Here is a 14,676-nt window from a genome sequence, read left to right on the forward strand (position 1 = left end):
TGCAATCCTAAATGCTTAGTATAGGATGCTAGTTTATCATTAGTAGCCCTACATTCTTGTCCATGCTATACTATCGGGTCGTGGTGATCACGGGTATATACTTATAAACATAATATATGATACATGTGGTGACTAAAGTCGGGTAGGCTCGTAGAGTACCCGCGAGTGATTCACAGATTGGGGGCTGAAAGGACATTTGTCCCGACGACCCTCTGTGTGGATCTTTGTGGCGGAGCGACAGGGCAGGTTGAGACAACCTAGGAGAGAGGTGGGCATGGTCCTGGTCGGCGTCCATGGTTGCTTCAAAATAACACGCTTAACGAGATCTTGGTATTTGATCTGAGTTTGGTTACGAGCCTATACGCACTAACCAACTATGCGGGAACTATTATGGGCACTCGACTCGTGGTATTAGCCGAAGCATTCTTGACATCAGCGACTGAGCGGCGCACGCCGGGTTGGACCGCATAACGCAACTTCCTTTGTAATGGAGGTTGCTAGGTCTGCTCATCGGCCGCCCTCGCAATGTGTAGGTGTGCAATGGGCAATGGGCCCAGACCCTTGCGTGCTTAGGATTTAGACCAGTGTGCTAACCTCTTTGTTGTGCCTAGGTGGGGCTGCGACGTGTTGATCTTCCGAGGACGGGCATGACCCAGGAAAGTGTGTCCGGCCAGAGGGATCGAGCGTGTTGGGTAATGTGGTGCATCCCTGCAGGGAAGTTGATCTATTCGAATAGCTATGTCCCTCGGTAAAAGGACGACCCAGAGTTGTACTTCGACGTTATGACAACTAGAACCGGATACTTAATAAAACACACCCAGACAAGTTCTAGAGACAACCCGGTGATCGCTTTTCCATAGGGCGACGAGGGGAGGATCACCGGGTAGGATTATGCTATACGATGATACTTGGTGAACTTACCACCTACTCTCTTTTATATGCTTCAAGATGGACGCTTCCAGAAGCGTAGTATTCGATAGGACTAGCTTTCCCCCTCTTATTTTGGCATTCTATAATTCAGTCTAAAGATACTACCCATTTCATTGATACCAATGCATATGTAGTGTAGATCCTTGCTTGCGAGTACTTTGGATGATTACTCACAGTTGCTTTGCTCCCCCTTTTCCCCTTTCTATACCCGGTTGTTGCAACCAGATGTTGGAGCCCAGGAACCAGACGCCACCGACGATGACTGCTACTACACCGGAGGTGCCTACTGCTATGTGCAGGCCGCCGATGACGATCAGGAGTAGTTTAGGAGGATCCCAGGCAGGAAGTCTGCACCTCTTTCGATCTGTATCCCAGTTTGTGCTAGCCATCTTATGTCAATTTGTATAACTTATGTCTATAATCAGATATTGTTGCTTCCGCTGACTTGTCTATAATCGAGCACTTGTATTCGATCCCTCGAGGCCCTTGGCTTGTATTATGATGCTTGTATGACTTATTTTATTTTTAGAGTTGTGTTGTGATATCTTCCCGTGAGTCCCTGATCTTAATCGTACACGTTTGTATGTATAATTAGTGTACGATTGAATCGGGGGCCTCACACTTACTGAATTAATCATCAGAGGAGAAAATGCTCAGGATGGCAGACATGAAGTGTCCCTTCAAGCCGCTTTTCATTCTGGCAGAGCCTGGGTGCTGTTTAGGCTGGTCACGATGTAAGTATGGGCCTGCTGATTTATGTGCATAGGATGACAGACATCAAGTGCCCTTTGATCTGCTTTTCATTTTGGCAGAACCCAGGTCTGCTGATTAGGCTGGTCACAATGAAAGTATTATAATTAGTCTCATGCATGTCAATTAAGCATATTTGCGTAAGTGACACACAATTAAATGAGAAAAATATTAAATACCATAATACGATACCGTATCATATTAAATGATATACTATTGTGTGTCATGTGTCACTATGATACCAATCTGTAATAGTGTCTCCACTATTAAGAGAGAATTCCTTATTTGGCCCTTTCTTAAATTTTGCTTCCCTTTTTGATCCTAAAAAAATTTGTTTTTCCCTTTTTCACACTCAAACTTTATTTTGTTTCTTATATGACACTTCCGTCAGTTTTGCCTAGTAACGGTGTTAAGTCTGACCTAAAAAGACTGTTTTACCCCTAGTGCCGTATGTGACAAGATTATTTACATGCAAACACAGAGGTAATGTGATATATATTTTATTGTGGTTGAATAAACAAACAAAAATATTGCTAATCATAAAATGATATTACAGGGGTCTAATAATTATTATTATATTATTAGTGGAAGACTCATTCAGTCACATTGTAGCGTATAAATTTGTAATACAGATAAATATTATGGTTAATAATCATCTAAACTACGCACACGAATCGGTGAGTCACTTACCCATATGGCCATACATACACGAATCCGTAAGATAGTTATGAGAGTATTCCGTCCAGATCGAATCGATCCAATTGATTAAGAACTAGCTTCTACCATCCACGTACGCACATGAGATGAGCGTGCACTCTTTCGTTTCCAGGCAAATCAATCAAGCTGCTAGCTTCCTCTTGTGCTAGCTTTGCACGTACCCGTGTGCTAGCTTCTCTGACACGTCCAGGATCAGCGTGTCCGCAAATAATACGTTGCAGATACATTCAATACGGCGCCAATACAGTTTTTTTAGGAGAGGCGCCAATATAGGTATCCGTGCAATATCACGTTGGGGACATGGAAGCCCAGTACAAGCCCACGACAGCAGTAACCCTAAACAATTAAATATGCAGCGCACTCTATTCGTTAGTGCATGAGTACCGTGGCAGGGTCTCATGGATGGAGCTGCAACACGATTGTGTATGGGCGGTAGCGGATATGGATATTTGAACGTGAGCTCTCCAACGTACAACAGTTTCATTCATTCGTGTTCACGCGCCTTCTCTTCTTTTTTTCTGACACACTATCATCAGGGGTAAATTTGTCTTTATACGTCAAAGTTAACACAGCCAGATGGAAAGTTGGATGGAAGTGTCACATAGGGAACAAAATAAAGTTTAAGTGTCAAGAAAGAAAATATAAAGTTTTTTAGGCCAAAAAGGAAAGCAAATTTTAAGAAATGGCCAGATAAAGAATTCTCTCTACTATTAAAGGGGATGGAACATCGTTTTAGTTCGACCTCCCCCTCCTATTGATACATCTTCCCACCCCCTCTTTTCTCATACCCCTCGCGCCTTTGTTTTTTCTCGCTGCACCCATGCATCCCCTCCCACGATCCCCAACCCACATCGTCTCCCACTCCCCACGTTCCTCACGAAAGGGAGGCCGTCTAGGCGCAGGAGGAGGGCGACCAACCAGTGCAAGCGGAGATGAGATGCGCTCGTGGGTCGTGGCAGAGTACGATGAGGTGCCGCGCGGATTACTACGCTCACCGTCCTGCCGCAGAGGAGATGCCCAATCATCACCACACAACTCTCGCTCCTCGTCGCCACCTCGTTGGTCGTGATGTGCCCAGCCCAGGCGTCCACCCCGTGTGGCTTTCTCCTCCTCCATTGCCGTTCACGGGCCATGGATCAGTCGCTCTCCGCCGTCGACTTGTCCTCCCTGCTCTCGCTCAGCAACATCGTCTTTGAGATCGCGGGATCGACGCACCTCTAGCCCCGCAGTGAGTATGTATGTACGCCTGTGGTGGGATCCCGCCTTTATGGGTGGCCACGTCTGCTTTACGCCGACACATCGTCGTGCGGCTCGCGGTGCCATCCAAAGCTTCCATCCATGGTCATCCATGGATGCTGATTACACAGGTGAGGACCCGCCCATCCCTCTGTACTCCGAGATGTCGCCCTGCTATCCCTGTTCCACCAATGACAACGTCTCCCTTGGCCGCTTGTCCCGCCCTGTCTCCAAATCGGGCCACTGCATTCTGAAGGTAAGCTTCATCGTCAATTCTATTTTCTTTTATGTTTCCTTTGTTTATGATTATACAGTATATGTTTCTTTTGTTTCTGATTATACAGTAGTCTGAATATCATGAGAGATATTGTTGGTTCAATGATTAACTGAATATATCGTGTCACTTGGTTTGAGCTTGGAGAATTTGGGAGTGCCAACCATTGGCGACTTATTCTATAATCTGTACTGTAATGTTTACTTAGTTTCTGGATAGATTAAAGTATATGATTAGTTCATATATATTGTGCCCATAAAGTGGTTGAAGAATTGCTCAAGTGTAGACTAAATATACAACGGATGGTCCAAAAAGCTATATGTGACAACCATATTCTAATTTGCTAGAGAGCATTAAACACCAACTGCAACTACGATTACTTGAGGCGCAACGAATACATCTCCATCTGGTTTCTGCTAAAGCTTGAATGATCTTCTTTTTTTAGTATTTTGATGCAACCATATCTCTACCACACGATGGCACACTACTGACTTATATATAAGATCTCTAGCCCGACGCGGGAGGATGACTTCGATAATGGAGCGGGGCCCAGCGGACGGGGTCTGATGCGGTGGTCGTCACCAAGGAATCGATGGTCGACGATGAAGAGCAGAGGCCCTCGGTTGCCAGCCCTTCTACTGCTGCTATCCTCCCCGCCCCCTACGAGCAGAATCAAGAGAAGGTGGGGCGGGGGGGGGGGGGGGGGGGGGGGGGTGATTTATTTTCAGAGCACTTTTATCTTCTAGCAGATATACAAGTTAATTCTTGCCGACGATTCTGGCCGGGCGGATGGCGCCGTGGTTGACCACGTCCTGCAAGAAATGCCGACGCCTCGGCCCTGCTATTTGCCAACGAGCTAGGCCAGGCTATGCAACAATGGTGCTTGATTGTACATAGGCCAGGCTATGCAACAATGGTGCTTGATTGTACATAGATGGCCAGCATGGGATTCATCTCTGACAATTCAGACAACTATCTAGGTCCCGGAGTTATTGGGCGTTTATAATTTTGGCAGAGGCAACAAGGATGATGAGGCTACACAACATTTCATCGCAGTGCCATGTGGGTGTTCTTAATTTTGATTGGTACCATGTGGTCGCCATTCCATTAGTGAATGACGATAGCCAATATATGTTTTATGCAATTGCGTGTTTGGGTACTAGCCTGTACGTCATGTGTTGCCCCAGTCAATGTGCACAGCAACAAATGAGGGACGTCATGAGTATGCAACATTTTTTTTCTGCATAAGATGCCGAGGATAGCAATGCGCCGTGACAGCAAGTGATTTTTTTTAACGACGGCTTGTTTCTGCACATGTATCCTGGTAAAGCAGATGTATATGATGCTCACTTGGAGAGGTTCAACTTTTTTTTTTGAGACAATGGAGAGGTTCAACTGAATTAGGTTGATATGGAGGGATTAATAATGGATCAGCGGGCCAGCTTGGTGGTGGACCAAGATGTTTTAAGATCAAATGGTGAGGTTCAACTGAATTATTTTCTTATCCATCTTGTGTCCTCTATGGCACGATGATGACTGCTTTGTCATGTTCTCTTTCTGCGAAACAGTAGCAGGGGCCTTTGTGCAAAAAACCAGGAGCAAAGGGCACTTGAGAGGTCAATACAAAATTACCTACAAAACCAGGGGCCTTTCTGCAAAGATATGAGGCCGGCCAGGGAGCTATTTTTTTAATAATACAATTTTTATTAATTTGCATAAATATTACGCCCAAAAAATAATTTTCAAAAATAATACACCATCGGCCCGCAGCAGGCCGAGTGGACCTAGTCGGCCCACAGCAGGCCGACTGAGATCCTATCGGCTTGCTGCTGGCCGATTGGCCTGTCGGCCACCAGTTCAGGTCCAGTCGGCCAGTAGTGGGCCGACAGGGACTAATTGGCCTGCTGTGGGCCGACAGGGACTAATTGGCCTGCTGTGGGCCGACCGGTGCATGCCACCATTTTTGTCCCGAACGATCCCCGGATTTTTTTATGAACTATGACGTATTTTGCGCAACCCTTTCCCCGCAATATTTTCCCGCCATATGTTCGCGTCAACTCTTTCCCGCCACCCGTTTCCCGCCAATCGTTTCCCGCCATACTGCAGTCGTTCTTTCCCGCCATTTTCTCATCCCTACCTATAAAACCCCTTCAGACAGAAGAGGATAAGCATTCCAGTGTAGTGTAGTTGAGATGTCCCATTATCCTTTCGATTGTAGTTTTCACCCTGAGATGAGCAGGACTCTTCTAAGGCTAGCTACCGATTTCAGGATGGACAATAGGATAGTTTCATGGGATGAACTCATCGGTAGTGACACCATAATGAATGAGTTGGCTCACGAATTATGTATGTCTGGGTGGCCTAAAAGGACCTATGAGGAGGTACATACAGAACTTCTTAGGTTGCATGCAAGGTGGAAGAAGGTAGAGGAGCCGCAGAGTGAAACTTTCAGAAGGACTGCAGAAAAGCATCCATTTTTATGGACTGAGGAGAGCGAGGACGAAGATGATATCTTCATGCCACCGCTTCCGGGTTCTGCATCGTCAAAGAGCAAGAGTTTTGCATCGTCCAAGGGCAAGAGTACTGCATCCTCGAAGGGCAAGAGTTCTGCATCGTCCAAGGGTAAGAGTTCTGCATCCTCGAAGGGCAAGAGTTCTGCATCGACGGAGGATGACGATGATGACTTCATGTAGTTTTTATGATGTATGTTGTAAGTTTAGTCGTACGTACCGTTAATTTAGATGTAGTTCTATCTAGTTGTTTATACTATCTTGTTGTACGAGCATTATGTTCTATCTAAATATGATGTTGTAGTTCGGATAACAGAGCACTAAAATAGAGTAGGCATATGTCTCATACATAAGTACATAGTCATTTGTCTCATACATAGAATAGACATAAGTCTCATACATAAGTAGATGGTCATGTCTCTACTGATAGATGGAAGCGTCAGTGACGACGTTTGGCCTGGCGGGGAGGCGGATCCGGAAGCGGCGACCATCCCAACCTATTAGGTGGCCTAATGTTACGAGGAGGAATTTCAGACTCTCCCTGGTCATGTTGTGTATCCTGTGTGGGGCCTGGTGGAGAAGTTGAATACATGTTCATCCACTGGGTGTGCTGCGACATCTGAGCATGTATGTTCTTCTCGGGATGTTGATCACTCCCCCACGTATCATGTGATGCTGACATGGACGCATGATATCCGTAGGCTCCTGCACGATGGAACGTTTAGTCATGAAGAATGAGGTCGCCTCAATTAATATTGAAAACAATAAAAATGAAGACACTTACCTGCTAGTTGTGATGGCTGCTCTGGCTCAAACACGAAGCTCGACGAGGGACCGTGCTGCTGTGGCTATGGAGAAAACACGAAGCTCGACGAGGGACCGTGCTGATGTGGCTGTGGAGAAAACACGAAGCTCGATGTGGGACCATAGTGATGTGGTCGCTTCCACGTTGAACTGCCAGGTTGGTCAGGACGGGGTGGCCTGGTTGTTGGCTGATGTGCTAGACATGGACGTGGTTGATGTCGGTGCATGGAGTGACGCGGCTGCTGCTGGTGGTGCTGAACAACGTTGGTTCTCCGGGTGCACGTGATAGCCTCGTACACAGTCCGTATCTTGTTCTGAATTCGTTCCAAGAAGGGCTGTAGCACTGGACGGTGCTGAAGAAGAGGTCCAAACGATAGTGATCGTCCAAAGGTGGTCACGTCCTCGTAGAGTTCGTGTGTCAAGGTAGCCTGCAAATTTCCATGACGATTAATAATGTATGTCTCTTGCACGTCAAAGTATGTGACAACATTACTTAAAGAAAATATATCTTACCGCGTACTTCCTAAAGCCTGAAGTGTCATAGCTCGGGTACATATCCGACGGAGTAGGATCCGGTATCTCCTCTGGGTGGGAGTGCTCAACGATGCATAACCGTGTTCCGGTCATGTAGCGCCGCAAATAGAGATTGAATTCATTGAGATCAAAATTTTGATTCTCGTGCCATAGATGTGTGTTTGATGTCTCCCATTCTATAACATACGGCTCTAGTCTAACTAGCCAGTCAGTAGTTGTCCTGATCATGCCCTTCCTTGTCGTCCTAAAATTGTGGTGTGTGTTCAACAATTACCTAAAGCTTCGAATGGAGTACTATCAAAGATAATGCAACATTGAAAAATTGGTTAATACCTGTGGATGTGTGCTGGCACCGGGTTCTCTATAGGGGGAGGCAGCTCCAACTGTAGAAGACCAAATTGCCTCATAACCCTCTGTTGTGCCATCTCCTCGACGAAGACATCGAAGATGATCTTTGATTTTGTCATCCAGTAATCTTGGTCCCTTGTGCATAGCACAGACAGACCATGAGGGTATCTCGTTTGTATGGCTGCTTTCGTGTAGGGCTGCCAGATGAGCCCGGTGTACGCATCGAACTGCTCGTTCAATGCTGTGTATGCCTTCCTGGTCTGATCACTAGCAAAGTGACACATCCTCCAGAGTAGGAGCCATCTCTCCCTATCGAAAGTGAAACGTGTGGGTCTCTGGCCTCCAACGGTCCACTAAGTAGGTCAGCAAGGACCCGTCGATGGCGATGCGTTTCTCACCCGGGATAGACTCAACCAGACACGTGAAAGGTAAAAGGCCGACCCATTTCAACCTTCATCAGAGAACATTTCAGTTAGTGTCTCCCATTAATATGGATGTCAGTGTGCAAATTAATAAAGCACGTACCACTGAAGCCATCCTGGGTGTATCATCCAGTTTTCCTTAGGAGTGCGAGTGACCAGAGGCTCAAGCTTGCGCTCATACCATATCGCACCACGATGACCCCTATCAATGTCCCCATTCAGCAACCACATTTCCGACATTCCTGCACATAAAAAAATCAGAACATAGTGCCATACTTAATAAAAATTCAGAACATAGCACCACACTAAATACAAATTCATAACATAGTGTCACACTTAATAAAAATTCAGAACATGGTGCCACACTTAATACAAATTCAGAACATAGTGCCACATTTAATAAAAATTCAGAACATAGTGCCACACTTAATACAAATTCAGAACATAGTGCCACACTTAATACAAATTCAGAACATAGTGCCACACTTAATACAAATTCAGAACATAGTGCCACACTTAATACAAATTCAGAACATACTACTGCTAGCTTAGCTTCTTCCTCTCGCCCTTACTCCTCTACTGCCTCTACCTCCTCTTCTTCCCCGGTTGCCTCGTCCACGCCCAGTGACGGAAGTGGGACAATTAGTGTCCCTATGGCCAAATTCATTGCATAGAATGCATTGCCTAGTTGGACCTCCTGCTTCAGATTCATTCATATCATTCCGGATGCGCTGACACTGCCGTCTGCCTCTACTTGTACGCATATGCTCTGCGTTTGGAATGTAACGCCTTTCAGCGGGGTTGACGCTGTTGAAATTACCCATTGATCGAAAACCCATCAGCTCACCTGTCCAGGTATTGAGGACAGACTCTTTCAGAAAAAATGGAGACACAAACGATATTGCATCCATTCCAAGCTGCCCGCAAGCAGCAAGTACATGTGAGCAAGGTAGGTGAAGCAATTTCGGTTTATTGCATGTGCACTCACACGTTGGCCAGATTTCATTACCAATTTTCACCTCATGCGTCCTCAACTCATTTGCACATCCGAATTTGTTGTTGGCTAAGCGGACCTCAAACCTTCTTTCTTGATTACCGATGGCGACTACAGTGTGTGACCTAGCTTTTTGCATCTTGTTGTCCATGTACTTCGTGACTCTTTCACAGTACCGTGTATTCGGGTTGTTGAAGATATGCTGCTCTGCTTTTTGACGTCTATCTCTGAAATACTTGACGGTGCCATAGAAAATACCCTCAATGATGGTTGTAAGTGGCAATGCCCGGTTTCCTCTAAGGACAAAGTTGTATGTTTCCGCGAGGTTCGTTGTCATGACACCGTACCTTGCTCCATGTGTGGCATGTAGCAAAGACCACCTCTCCAGAGGCTCATGCTCTATCCACTGCTCGAAGGTTTTAATCGACCTCCCAAGCCTTCTCCTACTAACAGGTGGGTCAAAGCCTGGCAGGTCACATAGCCCAACAGGCTCCTCCTCCACGGCCGTTGTTCCTGTTGCCAACTTTGCAGCTACTGCTTCAACATGTGCCCTCACCGCTGCATCTCTTGCAGCTTTCCTGTCACTCACGTGTCTCTGCGTGCACACATTAAGTCTGTCGCGTATCAAATTGTACTTCCATAACTGGTTCTGCTTGCAGAGTTTTTTGAACAGATTCATCATGTTCTTATTTCTAAACTGCGAGAAGAAATTAGCCCCCAGATGGCGCATGCACCAACGGCTCTGCAAGTCCTGCCATGGAACTTGTTCCTCAGGGCCTGGGTTTGTCAGTGTCCTTATCGCACTGAGTATACCTGCATGCCTGTCATGAAGGATGCACACATTGGGCTTCTCCTTCACAACTGATATTTTCAATTGCCTAAAGAACCATGTCCAACTTTCAATGTTCTCACTCTCCACAAAAGCAAATGCGAGTGGGACGACTTGATTTTGGCCGTCTTGACCTATGGCTGTCAGGATCTGACCCTTGTACTTGCCCGTGAGAAAAGTACCGTCAACACATATCACCGATCGGCAATGCCTGAAAGCTTCGATGCATACACCGAAAGAGAAGAGACGATGCAACACCCTCACAGTTGGGAACTCTGGCATGAACATGTCTTGGATATCGATATAGGTGCCTGGATTCCGCTGCTGCAGGGTGTGAGAGGAGCTGGACAACAGAGTCATATGCATCAAAATAAGAACCAAATCTCCTCTCAAGCGTCGCATGCTTAGCCCTCCAAGCCTTGCCATAAGAAATTCTGTACTTGAACCTGGCGAAGACTTTTGTCTGGACTGCCTTCACTTCCATAGCTTTGCCCTACACTATCTCATCGTAAAACAACCGAGCAATAAGCGTCGATGAAAGGTTGGCATGATCCTGAGGGATGCAGGGAATAAGACAATTGTGATTAACTAAGTCACTTATCACCCAACTTGTGCCATACTTAGGGAGAAAGCCGTGCACCCTGGCGGAACAATCTGCGTTCTTGCATACCATTGTCAGGAATTTCTGACTGGACACCTGAGCTGTGAAAACCCTTTGTGTGGACATTCCCCAGTTAATTATTGCATCTTTCAGGGCTTGCTTGTTCGGATACATAGCACCCGTCGCAATATTGTTCTGGTGATATTGCCAGGCTGAATCATGTCCATCATTCACGGTCATTGCAGATGAGAAGTCATGATTCCACATTGCAGGATTCGGGACCTCCTCTGCATTTTCTTCTTCATCTGACTCGTCGGAATCATCGGCATGACCCCTTTCAACATTGGTGTCTTCTTCTTCCATCTGGTCCTGCATGTGCCCATCTACCTCGTCAGCGTCCACCTCGCTATTGTAATCACCATCGGCATTTCCTCCTTCTACCTGACTACTCTGCCCTGGTTCATAATCATAAGCATTTCCTCCTTCTACCTGACTGCTCTGTCCTTGTTCGTAACCATCATCTCCAGCATTTGACATAGATAACTGCCTCCCTACACTGCTATGACCAGGATCGTAGCAACCCTCGCCTTCATGTGCAGTGACCTCCTTCACGACGGGAATCACTAAAGCAACAAGATTGCATCCCCTTCGTTCACAACCTTGTAACCACCGCACCCATTCGGAGTCTCGCTCTATCGGCATTAAATAAAAGTAAATTATTGAACTTGACCGTGTCCACAATGCATGAACACCGACGGTGTGTGTTTCAGTATCAAGACCTAAACTTGCCGCAATCCATTCTTTCAACTAACTGACTGGCCATGTTTGAGGTGCGCTCATTGGCACATCTATGTGAGTAAATTCACTCATATCTGCTCCCATCTCAGTTGTTTGGACAGTACCAGGACCATAGCAAAATCTGAAGTTCACTACATCGGACATCTCGGCTCACCTTTTTTTTAACAACGAAATACAAGTATTAAGCAACAACTTAATATACCCCCACTAACAAATATTAGACATGTCTATATATTAGCTAGCTATATATTACAGAATATTAACGAAGCAACTAATACTACCGGAGCAACTACAAATTTTTACACAACTAATTAGTTAACGTCTAAATATATTTACGTATACTACCGGAGCAACTAACAATAATCACACACCTAATTTATTTCACATCGAAAACAAATACTACCGAAGCACCGACGAAAAATAAAATGTTGGTTGAAATATACCCTTGAAGCGTGTGTGTGCGAACGACGAACGGCGGCCTTCAATCACCGGAATCGGAGCGGGAAGCTCCACCAAGCTGTCGGAGCTTCACCTCCACCGCCTCCACCACACTGCCCCAACTTCTCCACCACCACCTCCACCTCCACCGCCGCAACAAGCTCCACCAACAAGATGGAAAAAAAACTCCACCTAAATGCTCACCACGACCGCCACGAGCTACCCTATCAGTAGATCGAGGTCTCTTTTGGTTGCCCTAACTGAGTAGAATCCATTCACGATGCCAAATCCGCAAATAAATGGTTCATTTAGGTGTAGAAATTGGGGGCATTTTGGTGTACAGAGAGGAGAAGGAAAGAACAGAAGAAGAACGCTCGCGTGGGAGGAGGAAGAAGACGCAGGGAGCCGGCCGTGCCGCGTGAGGTGGGTCCACACCCTGTCGGCCCGCAGCTGGCCGATCGGCCCGCGGTAAGCTGGCAGGGGCTCGCCCCGTGACCGCCGCGCCGACAGCTCCCTCTCTGCCCCCCCCCCCTCGCGACGTGGCCTGCCGAATCCGTGCGCGACACGTCGCAGGCTGGCCATCTGTCGGCCTGCTACTGGCCGAGTGCACCCAGTCGGCCTGCTGTGGGCTAACTAGGCCCAGTCGGTCCGCAGCGGACCGACGGTGTATTATTTCTGAAATTCTTTTTTTAAGCATAATATTTGTGCAAATTAATAAAAAATGTATTATTTAAAAAAAATTAGCGGCCAGGGACTCACGTGAGCGTTCTGTGACAATTTTCATGCCCGATTGACGTCACGTGCGCCGCAGCGCATGACCGCAAAAGAGAGAAAACTGGACGGCTGGCCGGTTTAGATGGCCCGTGTGACCAAACTGCACCCGCAACACAAGTATTATGACGAGTTTTTCTGATTTGCATGTACCGTGACTAAAGTGCACCCACAACACAAGTTCTTAGACCGCCGGCGCCATTTACTCTGAAAGCAAATATGAGGAGTCAAAACGAACACGCCCGGGCATGTCTGTGGATGTTTGAGGGGCCATATTAGCTATGTGTGGCTGTAGATGCTCTAACAATGCAACCAAGGGAGCGGACTGCGTCGAGGAACAGGGGCTCGGTCGTGGACGCGAGGAAGGTCAGGAAGGGTTTGCCGGACACTTCGAAGTCGATGATGAGGAAGCGCTCGTGCAGCGTGCCGGTGAGCTCGTCCTTGGCACCTCCAGGCCAGCTACTGTGCCTGCCATGGCGCCCCCCGTGAGGCCCTGGCCGGCGGCGACGAGCATGACGATGTCTCATTGGCGATGAGCGGCGAGATGAAGTGGAACCTCGTGTCCTCCTTGACGACCACGCCAAGGTAGAAACCTGCTCCGGAGCTCGTCGGTCTCTACCTCCGCCAGTAGCTTCTCCTCCACGCGCGGGTGGCACCCAGTGCCGGTCCCCGAGTTTCGAAGGCCCCAGGGCGAATTCAATGAATGGGCCCAACAGCGGCAATGGAGGAATTTTCTAATTTCATATATTGATAGATAAATTCTTGCAAAGCTATAGTAAAGAATGATATTTTTTTCCTGATGTAACATAGGATGAAGTGTCTTAGTTCAAGTCTAAATCAAACTTCATAGAACTTACATACATATATTGGAAAAAAGAACTGACATGCTAACTAACCTCCAAGTCTACAATAATCATGAGATCCAATTAACTTATTTGTTCGTTTTCTCTTTCTTCTTTTTATCAGAACCATGTAAAATATTATTTGGGCAACATGTCTGCAAGAAAAAGAGCAAAGTCAGCTAAACGTTGCAGTAAAATTAGTGAAATTCCATGCTCTTTAGCTATCGAAATCTAATCTTCAAGGACACCTTGAGTCAAGGGCCAAGTTGGCAAGACTAATGACCAAACTCTACTATTGTAAGAAGAAGAACATAATTTTATCAAAGTGTAAGATTGAGGGCTAAGAGAAATTCGTTAGAGATTTATCTCTGCTGTTCCTTGCGAATGCCCTAGTATCCGGCAGCCGCTACCGTAGAGAATCAGTCGCTCGATCGACCAATATATGTGAGCGTACGACAGCATACCATTTTTTCTGAGGGGTTACAATTTATTTTTTTGAGAGGGCGTTGGCGTGCAAATAGGAGGAGGCAAAGAGCCGCTCGCCCTGTGCAGCCATGCTCAATTCTAGCCAGTAGTCGTGCGTTTAGGCATCTTAGCAGTTGGGCTTTTGTTAGATGATGGGCCTTTCCTGCGTATATGTTTTTTCTTCCATAGGCTGCAGCACTAAGGTCGGGGCCCCTAGTTTGGCTGGGCCCCGGGCCGTCGCCCCTGCTGCCCTGGCCCTGGGCCGGCCCTGGTGGCACCACACGGTGAAGCATGCACGCCCTCGTCTTAGTCCCGGCAATCAGGTGCACGTCCGAAACAATAAGTCAGTCGCGCGCATAGTTGTTGGACTGGGAAACGGCATATGATCGGGCTCTTCGGACGTGGCAACTTCA

At 46.9% G+C, this 14,676-nt stretch overlaps 1 protein-coding gene and 1 pseudogene across 1 annotated transcript; both read right to left on the reverse strand.

The window, feature by feature from the left end:
• Nucleotides 1-6,856: 6,856 nt before the first annotated feature.
• LOC147992573 (uncharacterized) lies at nt 6,857-8,162 on the reverse strand (annotated as a pseudogene).
• A 911-nt stretch (nt 8,163-9,073) lies between these two features.
• LOC147992574 (uncharacterized) lies at nt 9,074-11,891 on the reverse strand. Its single transcript, XM_087540860.1, has one exon. The coding sequence runs from the start codon at nt 10,772-10,774 to the stop codon at nt 9,074-9,076; it is 1,701 nt and encodes a 566-aa protein (XP_087396986.1). The 5' UTR covers nt 10,775-11,891.
• Between the last annotated feature and the right edge of the window lie 2,785 nt (nt 11,892-14,676).

Source organism: Triticum urartu, chromosome 1A (assembly GCF_056163025.1).
Source record: "Triticum urartu cultivar PI428250 chromosome 1A, HENAU_Tu73, whole genome shotgun sequence".
NCBI lineage: Eukaryota > Viridiplantae > Streptophyta > Magnoliopsida > Poales > Poaceae > Triticum > Triticum urartu.